The sequence below is a fragment of the Lipotes vexillifer genome, unplaced genomic scaffold, assembly GCF_000442215.2.
Source record: "Lipotes vexillifer unplaced genomic scaffold, Lipotes_vexillifer_v1.1 scaffold1342, whole genome shotgun sequence".
NCBI classification, from domain to species: domain Eukaryota; kingdom Metazoa; phylum Chordata; class Mammalia; order Artiodactyla; family Lipotidae; genus Lipotes; species Lipotes vexillifer.
The window spans coordinates 498193-513310 of NW_006786109.1; the positions used below are offsets into that span (position 1 = coordinate 498193).

Genomic DNA, 15118 nt, shown 5'->3' on the forward strand with positions numbered 1-15118 from the left:
ACTTTCTATTTTTCATTGGCCAAGTGCTTTTCCTCCTTTTAAATCCCTCCGTAAACTAATTTTCTTTTTTTTTTTTTTTTAAGATCAACCAGTCAGAACTGCTCACCATTAGACTGTCCTCATTGTATGCATTTCCACAGGCGTTTTCCCAGCAGCAGGGACACATTCTCTTTTTCCATTTGTGCTGAGACTATATATGCCAGGTTGATGTCCACTCATCTAAAAACCCCCAATAACCTATTCTGTGATTTTTTTTAAAACTTGAGATAGATACTGAATTATAAATCATGCTGATCTAAAGAGCAGGTCATAATAAAAAGCTTTGTATTCAGTGCCATGCAATCATTCTGAAAGAAAGTTCAGGGAACTGTTTGGCAAACAAAACAGGATGCATTAATTTGGGGGCATTTTTGTTGAGATCCTGAAGCGTGAGCCTGTGTGATGACAACGTGGGACGCACCATGTGTGTCTAGGGACTGTAGCGTGAACTGGAACTGTGAAGTCAAAGCCAGAGCACAGAACCCCCAGCCCTGACACGGGATTACAGAAAACTCCCGGGGCTGGTGCACAGCAGTTACTCGGAAATCCAGACACTAGAATTCAATTGTCCTGAGAGTGAGGACCAACCGCTTAACGTTGCAAGTGCCCCACTTTTCCTTCAGTGTAGCTCCACGTAACCACCCTGGAATGGCCAGCACATCGGGGGTGAAGCCTGCCAAAACCAGATCTCTACTGGCAAGGCACACATGCCTGGCATCGCCATCCTGAAGCTCCAGATACATACACCCCTTGGGTGGCAATGGGTGTCGACTGCAACGCTGAAAGCTGAGTCTCTTGAGTTTTGCAATTACCTACATATGCCAGTGTGCTTAGTAACTGCTGCTATTTAGGAGAGACCAATTCAGCATAATCTCCTTGTGTCGGAGTTAACTCATATACTTAGTTTAAAATATACAAAAGCTCTGTCAAGCAAGCAGATCGGATGGCTCAGGGGATTGTAACAGGAGATTGTGTCTTTCACCTCTAGGTTAGTAGCTCTTTTAGCTAAGATCCCTGCCTCACTGCCACCCAATAGGTGTGGTTAATCAGCAGTATCTGCCCACTTCTTGGTTTAAAAAGTCCACATCTGAATAACCATCAATATAACTGCTGTTAATATTGTTTTCGTTTGAGGTGACAGTAAATGATGACACAGACCTAACTTTGAACTCAGACTGACGTCTTCTTTTAAAGCATAGAACATTTCTTTAATATCACACACACATGTGGCTAAGAAGGTATTTCACTGTCAACAGTAGGAGATTTTAAAGAGGCCATGTACTTTGGTACCAATATTACTTACTTATGACAAATTAGATACCTAGATTTTTTGTTACCAGTGATGTTAGTGGGTACCTTGGATTTCTGAGTCAGATATAATCAGGTCTGTCCTTAAAATTTGGGGGGCTCAGGGCAAGGGTACAAGTGAGGTCCACCTCCCATATGCCTAGATATTTACAACTTAGAAATCAGGGTAACAAGTTGTTAAATATCTTCTATCTTCTTTGTATATCTATTTAAAAAAAATATATATATATATATATATTTTTTTGGTTTTACTTATTTGCTGTAAAATTATTGCAGATCTGAACTGGGTGTTTTTCTTGGTGACTGCAATTCAAAATAGCAACCAGAATTGGAGACTTGTAGGCTCCCCTGAAAGGGAACAGTGTTTCTCACTGAGGTGGCGTGGCTCGGCCTCTGTCTATCATAAACACTTTCCAAAGAGCCGTTTTGCATCTCACACGAAACGCTGGTAAAGACAGACCACACCATGGATGTATGCACTACCTCAGTTAATCTGAAGCCTTGATGTCCAGTCCTGTTAGCTAAAAACAACTCAATAGGCTTCCCTGGTGGCGCAGTGGTTAAGAATCTGCCTGCCAAGGCAGGGGACACGGGTTCAAGCCCTGGTCCGGGAAGATCCCACATGCCGCGGAGCAACTAAGCCCATGCGCCACAACTACTGAGCCCGTGTGCTGCAACTACTGAAGCCCGCTCGCCTACAGTCCATGCTCCGCAGCAAGAGAAGCCACCGCAATGAGAAGTCCGCGCACTGCAACGAAGAGTAGCCCCCACTCGCCGCAACTAGAGAAAGCCCACGCGCAGCAATGAACACCCAACGCAGCCAAAAAAATAAATGAAATAATAAATAAATAAATAAATAAAAAACCACCCAGTAATGGAAATGAATAACAACATAAGTAATTAACCTTGTTGTAAAATATAAAAGTCAACTTGCATATTGAATCCGTACTCAGGGTGTACAAGCCAAAAAAAAGAAAAAAAAAATAGGGCATGTGGGTGCACAGACAGTGGAACCAGGTAACCTTGCTAATTAAAGAAATGAAGATCAAAATGTATTTTCTTTGGTGGAATGGCCATTATGATAGAGCATAGGAGATTCATTAAGTAAGAGGCCTATGTTCAGTTGGAGGGACCACACAAAGCCATATGGTTAAAATCAGGATCTTTTAGGAAAATCGCAGAGATTCCCGTTTCACTGGTCTGGGGCATGGCCTTTCATGGCCTTTTGATGCTTGGCAGGTGCTTCTAATGTTTAGCTGTGTGGTCCAATGTACCACTTTCTGGGAACAATGTTCTAAAGGTAGCCTTTAGCCCAGAGGACAAGAAATAGAAACAGAATAAAAAATCACCCACAATATTTCAAAATGGAGTAAAGGCCCTTTGCAGGACCTTTGAAATTGTAGAAGGGCACTACATCTTTTAGGATCACTTGTTACAAACAACTTAGTACTTTTACACTACAAATCTCCCCCTGAAATCCTAGAAAAGAAAACCAAGGAAAAGGCCCTTTTCCCCACTGGGCTACACCAAGGAAAGTGTGGGTGAGAGAGGAACCAGGGTGCTCTAAGAGGGAGGGGGGCAGGGAATGGTCCGGTAGGGTGAGACGTGTTCAAGACACCCCGAATCTAGAGAACTCAACTTGGAATTACTTGTAATTCTATGGTCAGGGGCAACATAATGTCCTACAACTTATCCCAAAAGGTTGATATACGTGAGAGATTTCCCCAGAAGTTGGAAGGAGCATCTGACATCTGTGGAAAAAGCACGAAGAACTGTTTCTTCCCTGTACCTTTGACTACTAAAAGTTGTGCATGGGTCCCATTAAACTGACTGCTGCTTTGAAATGAACATTTAATTTCTTTCCAAGCACCCCCCGCCCCCTCCCAAATCCAAGAGGAAGCAAAGCAACACCCAGTGGTCCATTCAACATCCACAGCATTGTTTTCCAGCCAGTGTCATCTGCTTTAGGTGTAAGCAACAGAAACATAAATTACTTGTAGGGCTTGTTTCCAAAAGTTTGGACATAGGCTTAAAAATGTCTCCTAACACAAAAGATGAGCTTGGAATAGCTCGGCAGTTCCAAGACAGGTGGGGACATTAAAGATAAAGGACCGGGCTTCCCTGGTGGAGCAGTGGTTGGGAGTCCGCCTGCCGATGCAGGGGACACGGGTTCGTGCCCCGGTCCGGGAAGATCCCACATGCCGCGGAGCGGCTGGGCCCGTGAGCCATGGCCGCTGAGCCTGCGCGTCCGGAGCCTGTGCTCCGCAACGGGAGAGGCCACAACAGTGAGAGGCCCGCGTATCGCAAAAAGAAAAAAAAAAAAAGATAAAACACCAGAAGGTGCAGGCAAGGAGGCCCTTGAGCCTTTATAAATCCAGGCAAGTATCCAGAAGTGAGGCTGTTTCTGTGGTCTAGGAAATGAAGGAATGGGATATATTTGGAATTTGGAAGGCAGTTTGAAAAGAAACAATTGCTGGGTTTGGCAGAAGATTAAGTATAAAGGCAATACAACGTGTTGGGCACAGGGCCATGTCGTGCTTTCCATAATCACATTTAATCCTCCCAATAACCTTGGAAGAAGACGTATTTGTGTCTATTTTACAAGACAGAAGACAGGCACTTAGAAATTGGACCTATCCATGGCCAAACAACTCTTAAATGGGAGCGTCAGCATTCAAACCTGGGACTAATGAACCACATATTATTTTTGATGTTACTCCCAGGACACTGGGAGCATAGAGGTGACAGCGAAGTATAGAGAAAGATCGAGAAAGAAAGATGAACAATTTTATCTTTTCTAATTAAGTTAGTGAAAGAGAAAGTCAATTTATGATGCATGTAAGTATCAGGTTTCGGGAGGGGGAGGTTTAATGAGATTTTTTTAAAAATCTGTGCATATATATACTTCAGTGCTGTGCAACAGCAATAAAGTGTGAGACACGTCTGTAATTTTGTGTTTTCTGGTAGCCACATTAAAAGAGTAAAAAGAGGGGATTCCCCGGTGGCGCAGTGGTTGCGAGTCCGCCTGCCGATGCAGGAGCGGCTGGGCCCATGAGCCATGGCTGCTGAGCCTGCGCGTCCGGAGCCTGTGCTCCGCAACGGGAGAGGCCACAACAGTGAGAGGCCCGCGTACCACACACACACACAAAAAGAGTAAAAAGAAACAGGTGAAATTAATTTTAATATATTTTATTTAACTCTATTATTATTTATACGACTCAATATATTATCATAGTATCACTCCAACATGAAATCGATATAAAATCTTTGAGATATTTCACATTTGTGGGGCACTAAGTCTTTAGAATCCAGTGTATATTTTACACTTAAAGGACATTTCAGTTTGGACCAGCCACACGTCAAGTGCTCAAAGCTGCACGTGGCTAGTGGTTCCCATATGAGACAGTACAGATACTGAGAGTGCTGAATCCGTACTGAGATCCATGAAACGTGATGCACGTCTCAGGGGGAAAATAATAAGGGACAAAAAGGGGACTCTTAGAAATACCCATGGAAAATTGGCCTGAGGAAGGCTCTCCAAATGAGACACTATGAGAGGTCTTTAATACTGCCAAGCATCGAAACGACTGAAATGGCAAATGATTTGAGAGAGAGGAACTGAATATACAGAGTCCCTCACTGTCTATCTTATACCACTGCCAATACACCAAGGGACACCAGTGAGCTTCACAAAAGCCAAAACCCTGGTGGGCCTTAGTCAGTGGGAAGAGACCCACCCAGCTGCAATGAGCACGAGAAAACATACCATTTACATCACATGCAAATAGTGTAATGACTAACTTCCCTCCTGAATCACAGTCTAATAATCAGACTGAAGGAAAAGGCCACCAGATCAGACCAGTGCATTCTGCCATCATCGAAACTTGGTTTTTGACTCATGTTTGTTTGGTGACTTGCCCCCTAGAATTAAGTGTTCATCTGAAGAGGCACAGTGATTTTCTATTGTCGATGTTGGTATTAGAAGGTTAGAAGGAATGGAAATAGACTTTTTTTTTTAAAAGAACCTCCTTATATAATGATACTCTTAAGAAATATAACCATCATGGAACAATTTTGTAGCATCCAATAACAATGCACTTAGGGAGGGTGGAGGCTCAGTAATACTAACAACTGACTGATATGATCATTTCATTTTAAAATATACATTTAAGAAAAAATTTTTATTTTTTTGGCCATGCTGCACAGCTTGCAGGATCTTAGTTCCCTGACCAGGGATAGAACCCATGCCCCCTGCAGTGGGAGCATGGAGCCCTAACCATTGGAACGCCAGGGAATTCCCAATATACAGGTGTTTTGGGTAACTGAATTTATAACATCTACTTTTTAAAAATCATTTCATGTCTATTGTAGAAATTAAATCTGGAAATTGAGAGGGAAAATATTTCATCTTTTCTCAACCTTCACATTCCTTCATAAAATATCAGATAGTGAAGTGAGACTAACAAAAACCAAAAAAGCAGTCTTTGTGCAGTTATGACAGTGATTTGTATGTCAGTGCTCTCTTCTTAGGCTGTAAGTTACCTGATACCTGTCATATTGTAGGAGGTTCTCAGAAATGCAATGAGTGCTTTTCTGAAGCCCAAGTGCTGTGTTTCCATTCCATTTGAGCAGAAACAAGCAGAGGAACACCCTATCTCCTGACATCAGCCTATGTGAGCTCATGCCTCTTCCTCTACCCACCAGCCGAGTGGGCCGAAGATAAATTCCCTAATAGGATCTGCCTCAGCCCCCAGATCTAGGTGGAGCCAGGAGGGGTGTCCTGGGGCACAAAGTAAACTGTTTCCTTGGAAACTCCTTTAGAAAAGGCTGGGTGGCGGGACTTCCCTGGTGGCGCAGCGGTTAAGACTCCACATTCACAGTGCAGGGGGCCCGGGTTCGATCCCTGGTCAGGGAACTAGATCCCACACGCGTGCCGCCACTAAGAGTTCATACGCCGCAACTAAGAGTTCATATGCCGCAACTAAGGAGCCCACCTGCCGCAGCTAAGACCCAGCCCAACCAAATAAATAAATAAAATTAAAAAAAAAAAGAAAAAGAAATGGGTGAGTGGGGCGTGGGAGGGGAGTTCTCATCAGCGTGGTGTACACGCCCATTTATAAACCATTCTCCCCCTTCATACCCTTTTCCTATTTGCTTATCTGCCTTGAGCGTTCATAACTTCCACTGCCCTTCATTTTTTTTTCAAACAAAGCTATCTTTCTGTACTTCTGCCAACTGTTCTAAATATACTGCCCTACTGATAAGAGTCTCTCTCTCTCTTTTTTTTTCTCCAGTTCACAAGTTGAGCCAACTATAAAATTCTAAGACTTGATAAGAAAGTGTGTTTTAGAAGAAGAGGACAGAAGAAAGGTCAGGGGTAGAAATCATCATCCTTTGTTTACTACGCTGAGAAATGTGAAGCTCTCAGAGGAGTGAAATATCACAGAACTCCATTCTCAGTGACACTTTCACACGTACTCGGCTAAGCTCTGGCTCAAACCCTGACTTGTAGGAGATTTACGGCCATGTCCCAGAGCTGCCTCCATAACAGGTGGCCCACATGATGCTTTCATGTCCTACCCCTGGCCCTGGCGAGGCTGCACTGCTAAGCTGGTCAAAGGAAAAACAGTTAGATCATCAAACACATGCACTCTGGAGCGTGACTTTGCGGCTTTTCGGATTACCTTGATTCGGGGTATTTGGTGAGGGTGGCCAGGCTGCTGGTGTACATGTGGCCGCCCACGTCGATGTGGACGGGTGCGTTGGATTTTGTGAGTTGTGCTGGAGTAGGAATGCCTTGGTTGTTCAGTGGAGATGCAGGAGATCTAGTGATCAGAGGTCTTGACATATTGGGCCGACTGTCCTATAGAGAGATAAGCAAGTTTAGACATGTCTTCTTTTGTGGAGAGAAAGGAAACCCATACATCCTACGGAAGAAGCCAGTGACTAGTGTTGATATTCGTTTGGCAATAAAATCTGGAAGATCAGCAAGCTCTCGCTTTTGTTGTAATGAATATCAAAAAGCCCCCCAAATGTGTAACAAAGAAAAGGAAAACTTCCCATGCTCAGAATCAAGGAGCTGAGCTAATGTTCATTTCACATCATCCCACACACCGTGATGGCTTATTTTACGAATAAATTCTCGCATTTAACAACTGGTTAATGGCATGTGGAGAACTACTATTCATTCCAAATGAAAAGATAACACTTAAAACAGTCCACTCTAAATAAAATACATATGCTTTATCCTTCTCTTGGAAAACGTCCTTACTGCTGTGGGCTCGGGACAAATTCAGACCTTTGGCACTTGGGTTCTGCAGAATGTTTTCTTCAATTTCTATGTTCCAAATCAGGAAAAAGAGGACATGACTGGTCTAGCCACCAGCTCACATACTCAAAGCAACCTTGCAAATAGGCACCAGAAGTTCATCAGTCAACAGATGAAAAAAAAAAAAAAAATCAACCCACACTCTACCCATCTGGTTCCTGCTTCTCTCCCTATAAGACTATGGAGCTGGGGACACTTTGAAAAGAATGTCCCCTCCAGTGATTAAGTATGTGCTTGGGAGCCACGAGCAAGCCGCACTTCTGCATGCTGGGCTCCTGGAAGAGATCAAGTTCCCAAGGTTGGGCTGAGGCAGATGTTCGTGTACAATATGCTGCCCCACAGGCAACGGTACCACGGAAGCAAACGGAGCATCACGTGACGGCAGCGAGAGTGTGCTAAAGAAACTGTACTCTTGAGAAAATAAAATATGACATCCTTTCCATGGATACAATATAAATATTTCAAACACTATTCAGACATGGTTGATTGCTTTTAAATTAGAGCCCAAACCACAGACAAGTCAAGTCAGGTCTCTGGCACTCAATGAAGGGGGTCAAATATTTAGAATCTATGATTGAGAATTAAGCTAAAATAGCACTTATGTCTGAATTCTGCTAGGCGAACGCCACAAGGATACTCGCAGATTTATAACTTAGCCAGAGATCGTTTGCAAACATGCAAACAACGTGTGGTAGCACCAGTGATAAGGCATAATAAAGGGATTTTGAGAAATGCCTTTGATGGAGATTACAAATGGGAAGTCATCTAGTTTTTGTGCATAAAGCCCAGCAGGGTGAAATATAAATTTGCAAAACATCCTAGATTTTATGATCCGAAACAGCTTTAGGAGTTACCTGGGGCACAACTCTTAGACTAGTTAGCATTAACCACATGTCCAGCCAAGACTGGGAATGCACGTGCTTTCTGAAACTCTGCATCTACTGTGAACGGGGTGGTGATTGGGCCTTTACACAAAATGTTGACCATCTGTGTGGTGCTTTTCTCCAGGCTGAATTAAACAGAGCTCAGGAACAGTCAAAGAAGAAAGAGCTAATGTTTTATTTCTTAAATCAGGTGGTGGGTTCGTGGATGTTCACTGTGTTATTCTTTATACATTCCTGTATATTTTTAACAATGCAAAATAGATATTAACACAAGGGATGTTTGTAACACAGAGAGAAAAGTGAAAGAGGTACTGGATAGTGGAAAAAACTAAAAAACAAGGACACAGTTGGTAGGAAATATAAAACAGTTAAGGCTGGGAAATATTCAAAGTAGCATTTTAAAATTTGGGTGTCAGAAAATGCATTTTTCCTTTAAAAATACAATCATATAACCTCGACTCTTAAGAGCTACGTACTACCTGACGTCCTTTTAGAAAATGATTTCTTGGCTGAAGACACACACACACACACACACACACACACACACACACACACACACACACCCCCCCTCTCGGTTAAAATTCTCTCGGTTACAATTCAGTCCATCACAGCACTGCATCATGTGTAATAGTTTTTCAGTTGGACACATTCTATATCCTGCCTCTGGGTGCTCGGGCGAAAATGAACAGTTTTGCAGGGTTAAGACTGTAGTTAGACTGTGACCTCACTCAGCACAGCTCTAACTCTGTGAGGTCTACGGAGAAGGAGGAAAAAGTGAAAGCATAAGTGATCGGTTGAAGGATTCCTGATTTCTCAGAATATATACCATGTATGCTGAAAATTGTGTATGTATAGATATTACTAAATTTAAAATTAAACCAGTGTTTCCTCAGTTGGGGGGTGAGGGGTAGTGGGGGGATTAACCCTTAAGGGCAAGGAGGAAGTTTCCTAATGGCTTGGCTCAGGCAGACTAGTAAGACTTTTTTTAAAAATTGAAGTGTAGGGCTTCCCTGGTGGCGCAGTGGTTGAGAGTCCGCCTGCCGATGCAGGGGACACGGGTTCGTGCCCCGGTCCGGGAAGATCCCACATGCCGTGGAGCAGCTGGGCCCGGGAGCCATGGCCGCTGAGCCTGCGCGTCCCGGAGCCTGTGCTCCACAACGGGAGAGGCCACAACAGTGAGAGGCCCGCGTACCGCAAAAAAAAAAAAAAAAAAAAAAATTGAAGTGTAGTTGATTTACAGTGTTGTGCTAGCTTCAGGTGTACAGCAAAGTGATTCAGTTATGTATATGTATACACACACACACACACACACACACACACACTTTTTCAGATTCTTTTCCCTTATAGGTTATTACAAACTATTAAGTATAGTTCCCTGTGCTATACAGTAGGTCCTTGTTGGTTCTAGTAAGACTTGTCGTGTTATAATTGGTCCTTGGTGAGCCTTCCTACCTCTTCTCCGAGGCTCTCTCTTCCCATCCTGGGAGCTTTCTGTGTTCCGTATTTGTCCCGTTAGTTAGATCATTTCTAAAGCATTAACTGTTATTAGCTAATGGAGTTAAGGTTTTCCACTCAGTATTTTCTGCACTGATGCAGGCTGAAAGAATGCATAGGCTGGGGTGGGGGAGCATATTTGGGCCGGGTGGTCTTGGCGCTTGTAGGAGACCTTCGGATCTATTGCATCAACTCCAGATGCTTCAGCGACACAACTCTGGCCACCTCCTCCCCTCATCAGTGACCGGAACTGAGACTTTCTCTTTTTTATCTATAGATGCTGAGGTCCCGGATGGGATGCCTGAACCTACAGAAGCCACTTCCCTGCCAGCCTAAGGATGAAGCCAATGCCCAGGATGGCTGATCTGGGTCCTCCCTGGCACTGCTGAGACACCAAATCCACCAACTCTGAGCCTCCAATCTCTTGATTTCCTGATACTTGGGAAAATAAGTTCATCTTTAAAGCTGGTCTGAGTTGGGATTTCTGCTACTGAACCTGATTCCTACCCTTCCTGGATACAGCCACCTCCCCAAGAGGTCATTCGGCTTGGTGAGACTTGGCCTGTGATGCCAGGAACAGCTGCCTGCTGCCAGATGCAGGAGAATTTTCTATCATATTATCACCATTCTTTAACTACACTTTCCCATTTTTAATTGCTCGCCCAGCACCATCTCAGTTTCTATATGTCTTTTAGCATCTCACTTTTGATGAGACGAAAACCATGAACTTTAACCAGAGAGAGTGCAAGCATCTTGGATGTGCCATCGTCACGGCTGGAGAAACAGCTCAGAGCACTGAGGTGTATTCGGAAGGGTGGCCAGACAGAAATGTGTTTCTGATAATCCCCCTTCTGGAACAGAATCCTCATCCGGGTGGTGGGCTGGGGGAAGGGACCCCACTCTAACATTAAGTTACTTGGTTATTGCCCCTTCCTTGTGCAGCCCACTGTTCCCTCCACAGTACCAGGCAGTGTCCCCAGGGATGGACATACACCAGCGAACAGGACAGGCTGGTCCTGTTCAGTGGGAGAGAGAAGCCAGGAAACAGGTAGGGGAAGGCCAGCAGCTTACTGTGGCAGCTTAACTGCAGGGATACATAACCCAGTCTTGGGGGCTGGGAGGTGGGATGTGGAAGGCTCCCTGGAGACAGTCTAAGCTGAGATCTGATGGATGAGAAGTCAACTCACAGTGGGATGCAGGAAGGAGAGCACATGGTACATTCTAGAAATTAAAATTTCAGTACACTGTGAGAATTCTTCCACTTGTTTTCTTCCCAAGTATGGAGGGAAAGTGCAGGAAACGCAAGCTTGTAAGACAATGGTCTGAGGACCACAGAATTAAATGGTAACTTACAATGAAAACATAAGTAAACCCACCATAACATCCTTATGAAGGGAAAAGGGGAAGAGGAAGAGCAAGGAAGCTCATAGCCAGCTTTCTAAACAGCGCCGTCCAACAGAACTTTCTGCAGGAATGGAAACAATGTTCCATATTTGCACCATTTAGTAGGGTGGCCACAACCTCATGTGGCTATTTGAGCCCCTGAAGTGGGGCTAGGGCGACTGAGGAACTAAATTTGTAATTTTAAGTTATTTTAATCAATTTAAATTTTAAGGTAGGTAGGCCAAGTGTGGCTCGTGGCTGTCATATTGGACAGCAGAGTAAACCCTGCTTGAATTTTTCTTAATCTATGGATGCCCAAATCATGATAAACTTGAACTTATCACTCAGGGAGAAGCAGGGACATTTTAAAGTGAGTACAAATGGTCTATGACTGCCCCACCCCGTGCAACACATGCATTTCCCCTCTCTCCTTCTAACAGTATTTCTCCCTATTTTACTGATTTTATGAAAATAAAAGAGATTAGTAACCACACAGTGGGGATGCTGCACACACATCTCTGGATCTCAGAGAGCCAGTCCTGAGACACAAAAGCACATCCCGAATGACTCCCTTCCCCTGAGGTGACAGACAGCAAAAGGAATCTGTGATGACAAAGCTCAGAACACCGGCCAACTTTTCTGGGGGGTGGGGGGTGGGGGGTAGCTGGCTAGGAGGGGATAAGAACAAGCCTTCTGGAGAGCTAGAAAAGTCCTGAATCTTAATCTGGGAGGTTAAACAGTTGTACACGTATGTATGCCTAAGATTTATTCACTTGACTCTTTTTTTTTTTTTTTTTCCCCGATGTGGACCTTTTTTAAAGTCTTTATTGAGTTTGTTACAATATTGCTTCTGTTTTATGTTTTTGGTTTTTTGGTCAGGAGGCATGTGGGATCTTAGCTTCCTGACCAGGGATCGAACCCGTACCCCCGGCATTGGAAGGCGAAGTCTTAACCACTGGACCGCCAGGGAAGTCCCCTATTCACTTGACTCTTACATTATACTTAAAAAGAAAATAAACCAAAAATAATCTTGGAAGAAACTCCTCCAATCAAAACACTTTCCTGTTCAGATGGTTACTCATTTAAATTTCTGTGAAATACAGTCTTCTTTTAAAAGCCAAAAAGACGTTTATTATTCCCTCTCGGAGGATTCACCAAATCTGACTCTAATACCCTGACATGAAACAGCACCTGAAATTCTATTTCTAATTCTTCTTTCCCTCATTTCTATCCTGTAGAGATTTTCCAGGCATGTCGATCAGTTTATCTTTAAAATTTCCATTTCCCAGCTGCTTTCAGTCTGCGCCTTCCTTGTAGCTTCATCGTCTATCTCACCTATCCAACAGAGCGGCAATGATTTTGGGGGAGGGATTTGACTTCAGGCATCTTTCAAAAGAAGCTAATGAAAACTTTGCCTCCTAAATCTAACCTTGCTGTGTGCTGTTCAAACAGGAGCCCCAGGGGCACCGCCTAGAACAAATGAGCTAAAGTTTAAACTGAAAGTTTTAATGACTTTATTTGTTAAGAATGTATGCCCCTGTCTCATGTCACGTTTCACTATCAAGTAGGACTATATTACCTCTATCACTGGGAAAAGAAACAGGTTTCTTAGGGATACTTCCAGAAAAGCATGTCTATAGTAAAATATTTACCTATATTATTTGATATTATAATTCATAACATTCAATAGAGCAGCAAAGGAATTCAACACAAATCGTAACTTTTCCACATATTTCAGCCTGGGTTTAAAATACATGTATTTATATCACACACACTCTCACACACATACTCAAGTAGCTTCTAAATTATACGGAGGGCTTCCCTGGTGGCACAGTGGTTGAGAGTCTGCCTGCCGATGCAGGGGACATGGGTTCGTGCCCCGGTCCGGGAAGATCCCACATGCTGTGGAGCAGCTAGGCCCGTGAGCCATGGCCGCTGAGCCTGTGCATCCAGAGCCTGTGCTCCGCAACGGGAGAGGCCACAACAGTGAGAGGCCCGCATACCACAAAAAATAATAATAATAATAATAATAAAGTAAATTATATGGAATGCATGGAGAATGGAGTGTTCTGACTGATTCTGTTTTCTGATAGTTGGCCAACCATTTAGGCCATGAGCCTGTAATCAAAGTGTCTTAGACCAGGATCCTGATTCCTAGGATGGAAATCTGTGGTTACCTTGGAAGGGTTAGTTTAGAGCTGACACAATCCTGTTGGACTCACAGTAAAGGTTTTTTAGAGAGAAACATCCCTTCACTGACCATAGTTATTCAATTGGGTAGTAAGACTCTCAACCATAATGCCAACATATTTTGTAAGGGCCCTCATTGTTCCTTCATTCAAGTAGTATTGATTGGGCTCCTACTATGTGTCAAACTTTATGGTCTTTTCTGACTTTAAATAGCAGAATGACCCTGGAGAGAGAGAGAAAAAGAAATCGTTTCTTATAATTTCATATAGGTTTAAAAAAAAAAAAAACCAAGCCCTAGCATTATTTCAAAATTGAAGATTGTTTCTGTCAATCTCTGAAGTCAGCAGAGAATTAGGCTGAAAAGTCTTCTAAACATCCAAATTTGATATCAAATCTTCCATTCACTTTATTCACAGGAACTCCCTTCAGACTCATAGAACCTGCTTACTCTTAATTCAGAGACGCATAACAAGTGTGGTCATTGGTTTTCTAGCCTATACAAGAATCATCCAAAATTAAGTCATCCCCGGATCAAACCCCAGACTAACTTAGATTGGAAAGTATATAATATATTGAAGAAAATTTTCTGCCCAAATAAGATAAAGAAAAACTTTTTTTTAAAGGTGAGACAACTTTCAAAAGTTTATATAGCTGGGAAAACAATCACCTACACAGAACACCTCAAGTGTACAGGAGAAAGAGCCCTGGTTTTTGGAATCCGAAGACCTGGTTTGAGTTCAGGTTCAGCCTTTGTGTCATCTTGGAGAAGTTACCAAACCTATGGAACTCTAGTTTCCTCATCTGTGTGACAGGATGAATCTTCCCACCCCACAGAGAGATAAAGCTGGCAGTGGGTGAGATGTTTGTGAAGGCATACAATACAGTGCATGGCACAGAGAAAGACAAAGGAAGTTTCTTTCCTTCTGCACGTGAAAAATGAAATTTAATATACCAGTACACCCGATGTACAGAGAAGATGTCTATGGATCCAGTGAGAAGTATAGAGAAGTTTTAAAGCAGTTGAGGAGGTAAGACCCATGGGTGAGAAAGACAGCGTTTTACACTGATAAAGTACTACATAGTGGGATACAGATAAATAAAAACAAAATAGGACAGAGCATAACAACATGTGAGTTACGTGCTTTGGACAAAAGCCTATAAAAGGAAGTAGAGAATGAGATCATCACAGTAGGTTCATAAATGAAATGGCACTTGAGCTGTACTAATATTTTTTTCAGATCAAATCTTAATTTCACAGATTAAAGAAAAACAGAAATAAAAAATAGGAGACTTTGGGCTTCCCTGGTGGCGCAGTGCTTGAGAGTCCGCCTGCCGATGCAGGAGACGTGGGTTCGTGCCCCGTTTCGGGAGGATCCCACATGCCGCGGGGCGGCTGGGCCCGTGAGCCGTGGCCGCTGGGCCTGCGCGTCCGGAGCCTGTGCTCCGCAAATGGGAGAGGCCGCAGCAGTGAGAGGCCCGCATAACGCAAGAA

General features: G+C 43.4%; 1 protein-coding gene across 2 annotated transcripts in view; it reads right to left on the reverse strand.

Moving 5' to 3' along the window:
• Positions 1-15118, reverse strand: part of KCTD1 (potassium channel tetramerization domain containing 1) — a 93692-nt gene that overhangs the window by 39870 nt on the left and 38704 nt on the right. For both annotated transcript variants that reach the window (XM_007458397.1, XM_007458396.1), the window contains exon 2: positions 7032-7210. In XM_007458397.1, the coding sequence (XP_007458459.1) occupies positions 7032-7195 (164 nt within the window). In that variant the 5' untranslated portion in view covers positions 7196-7210. The remainder of the gene's footprint in view (positions 1-7031; positions 7211-15118) is intronic.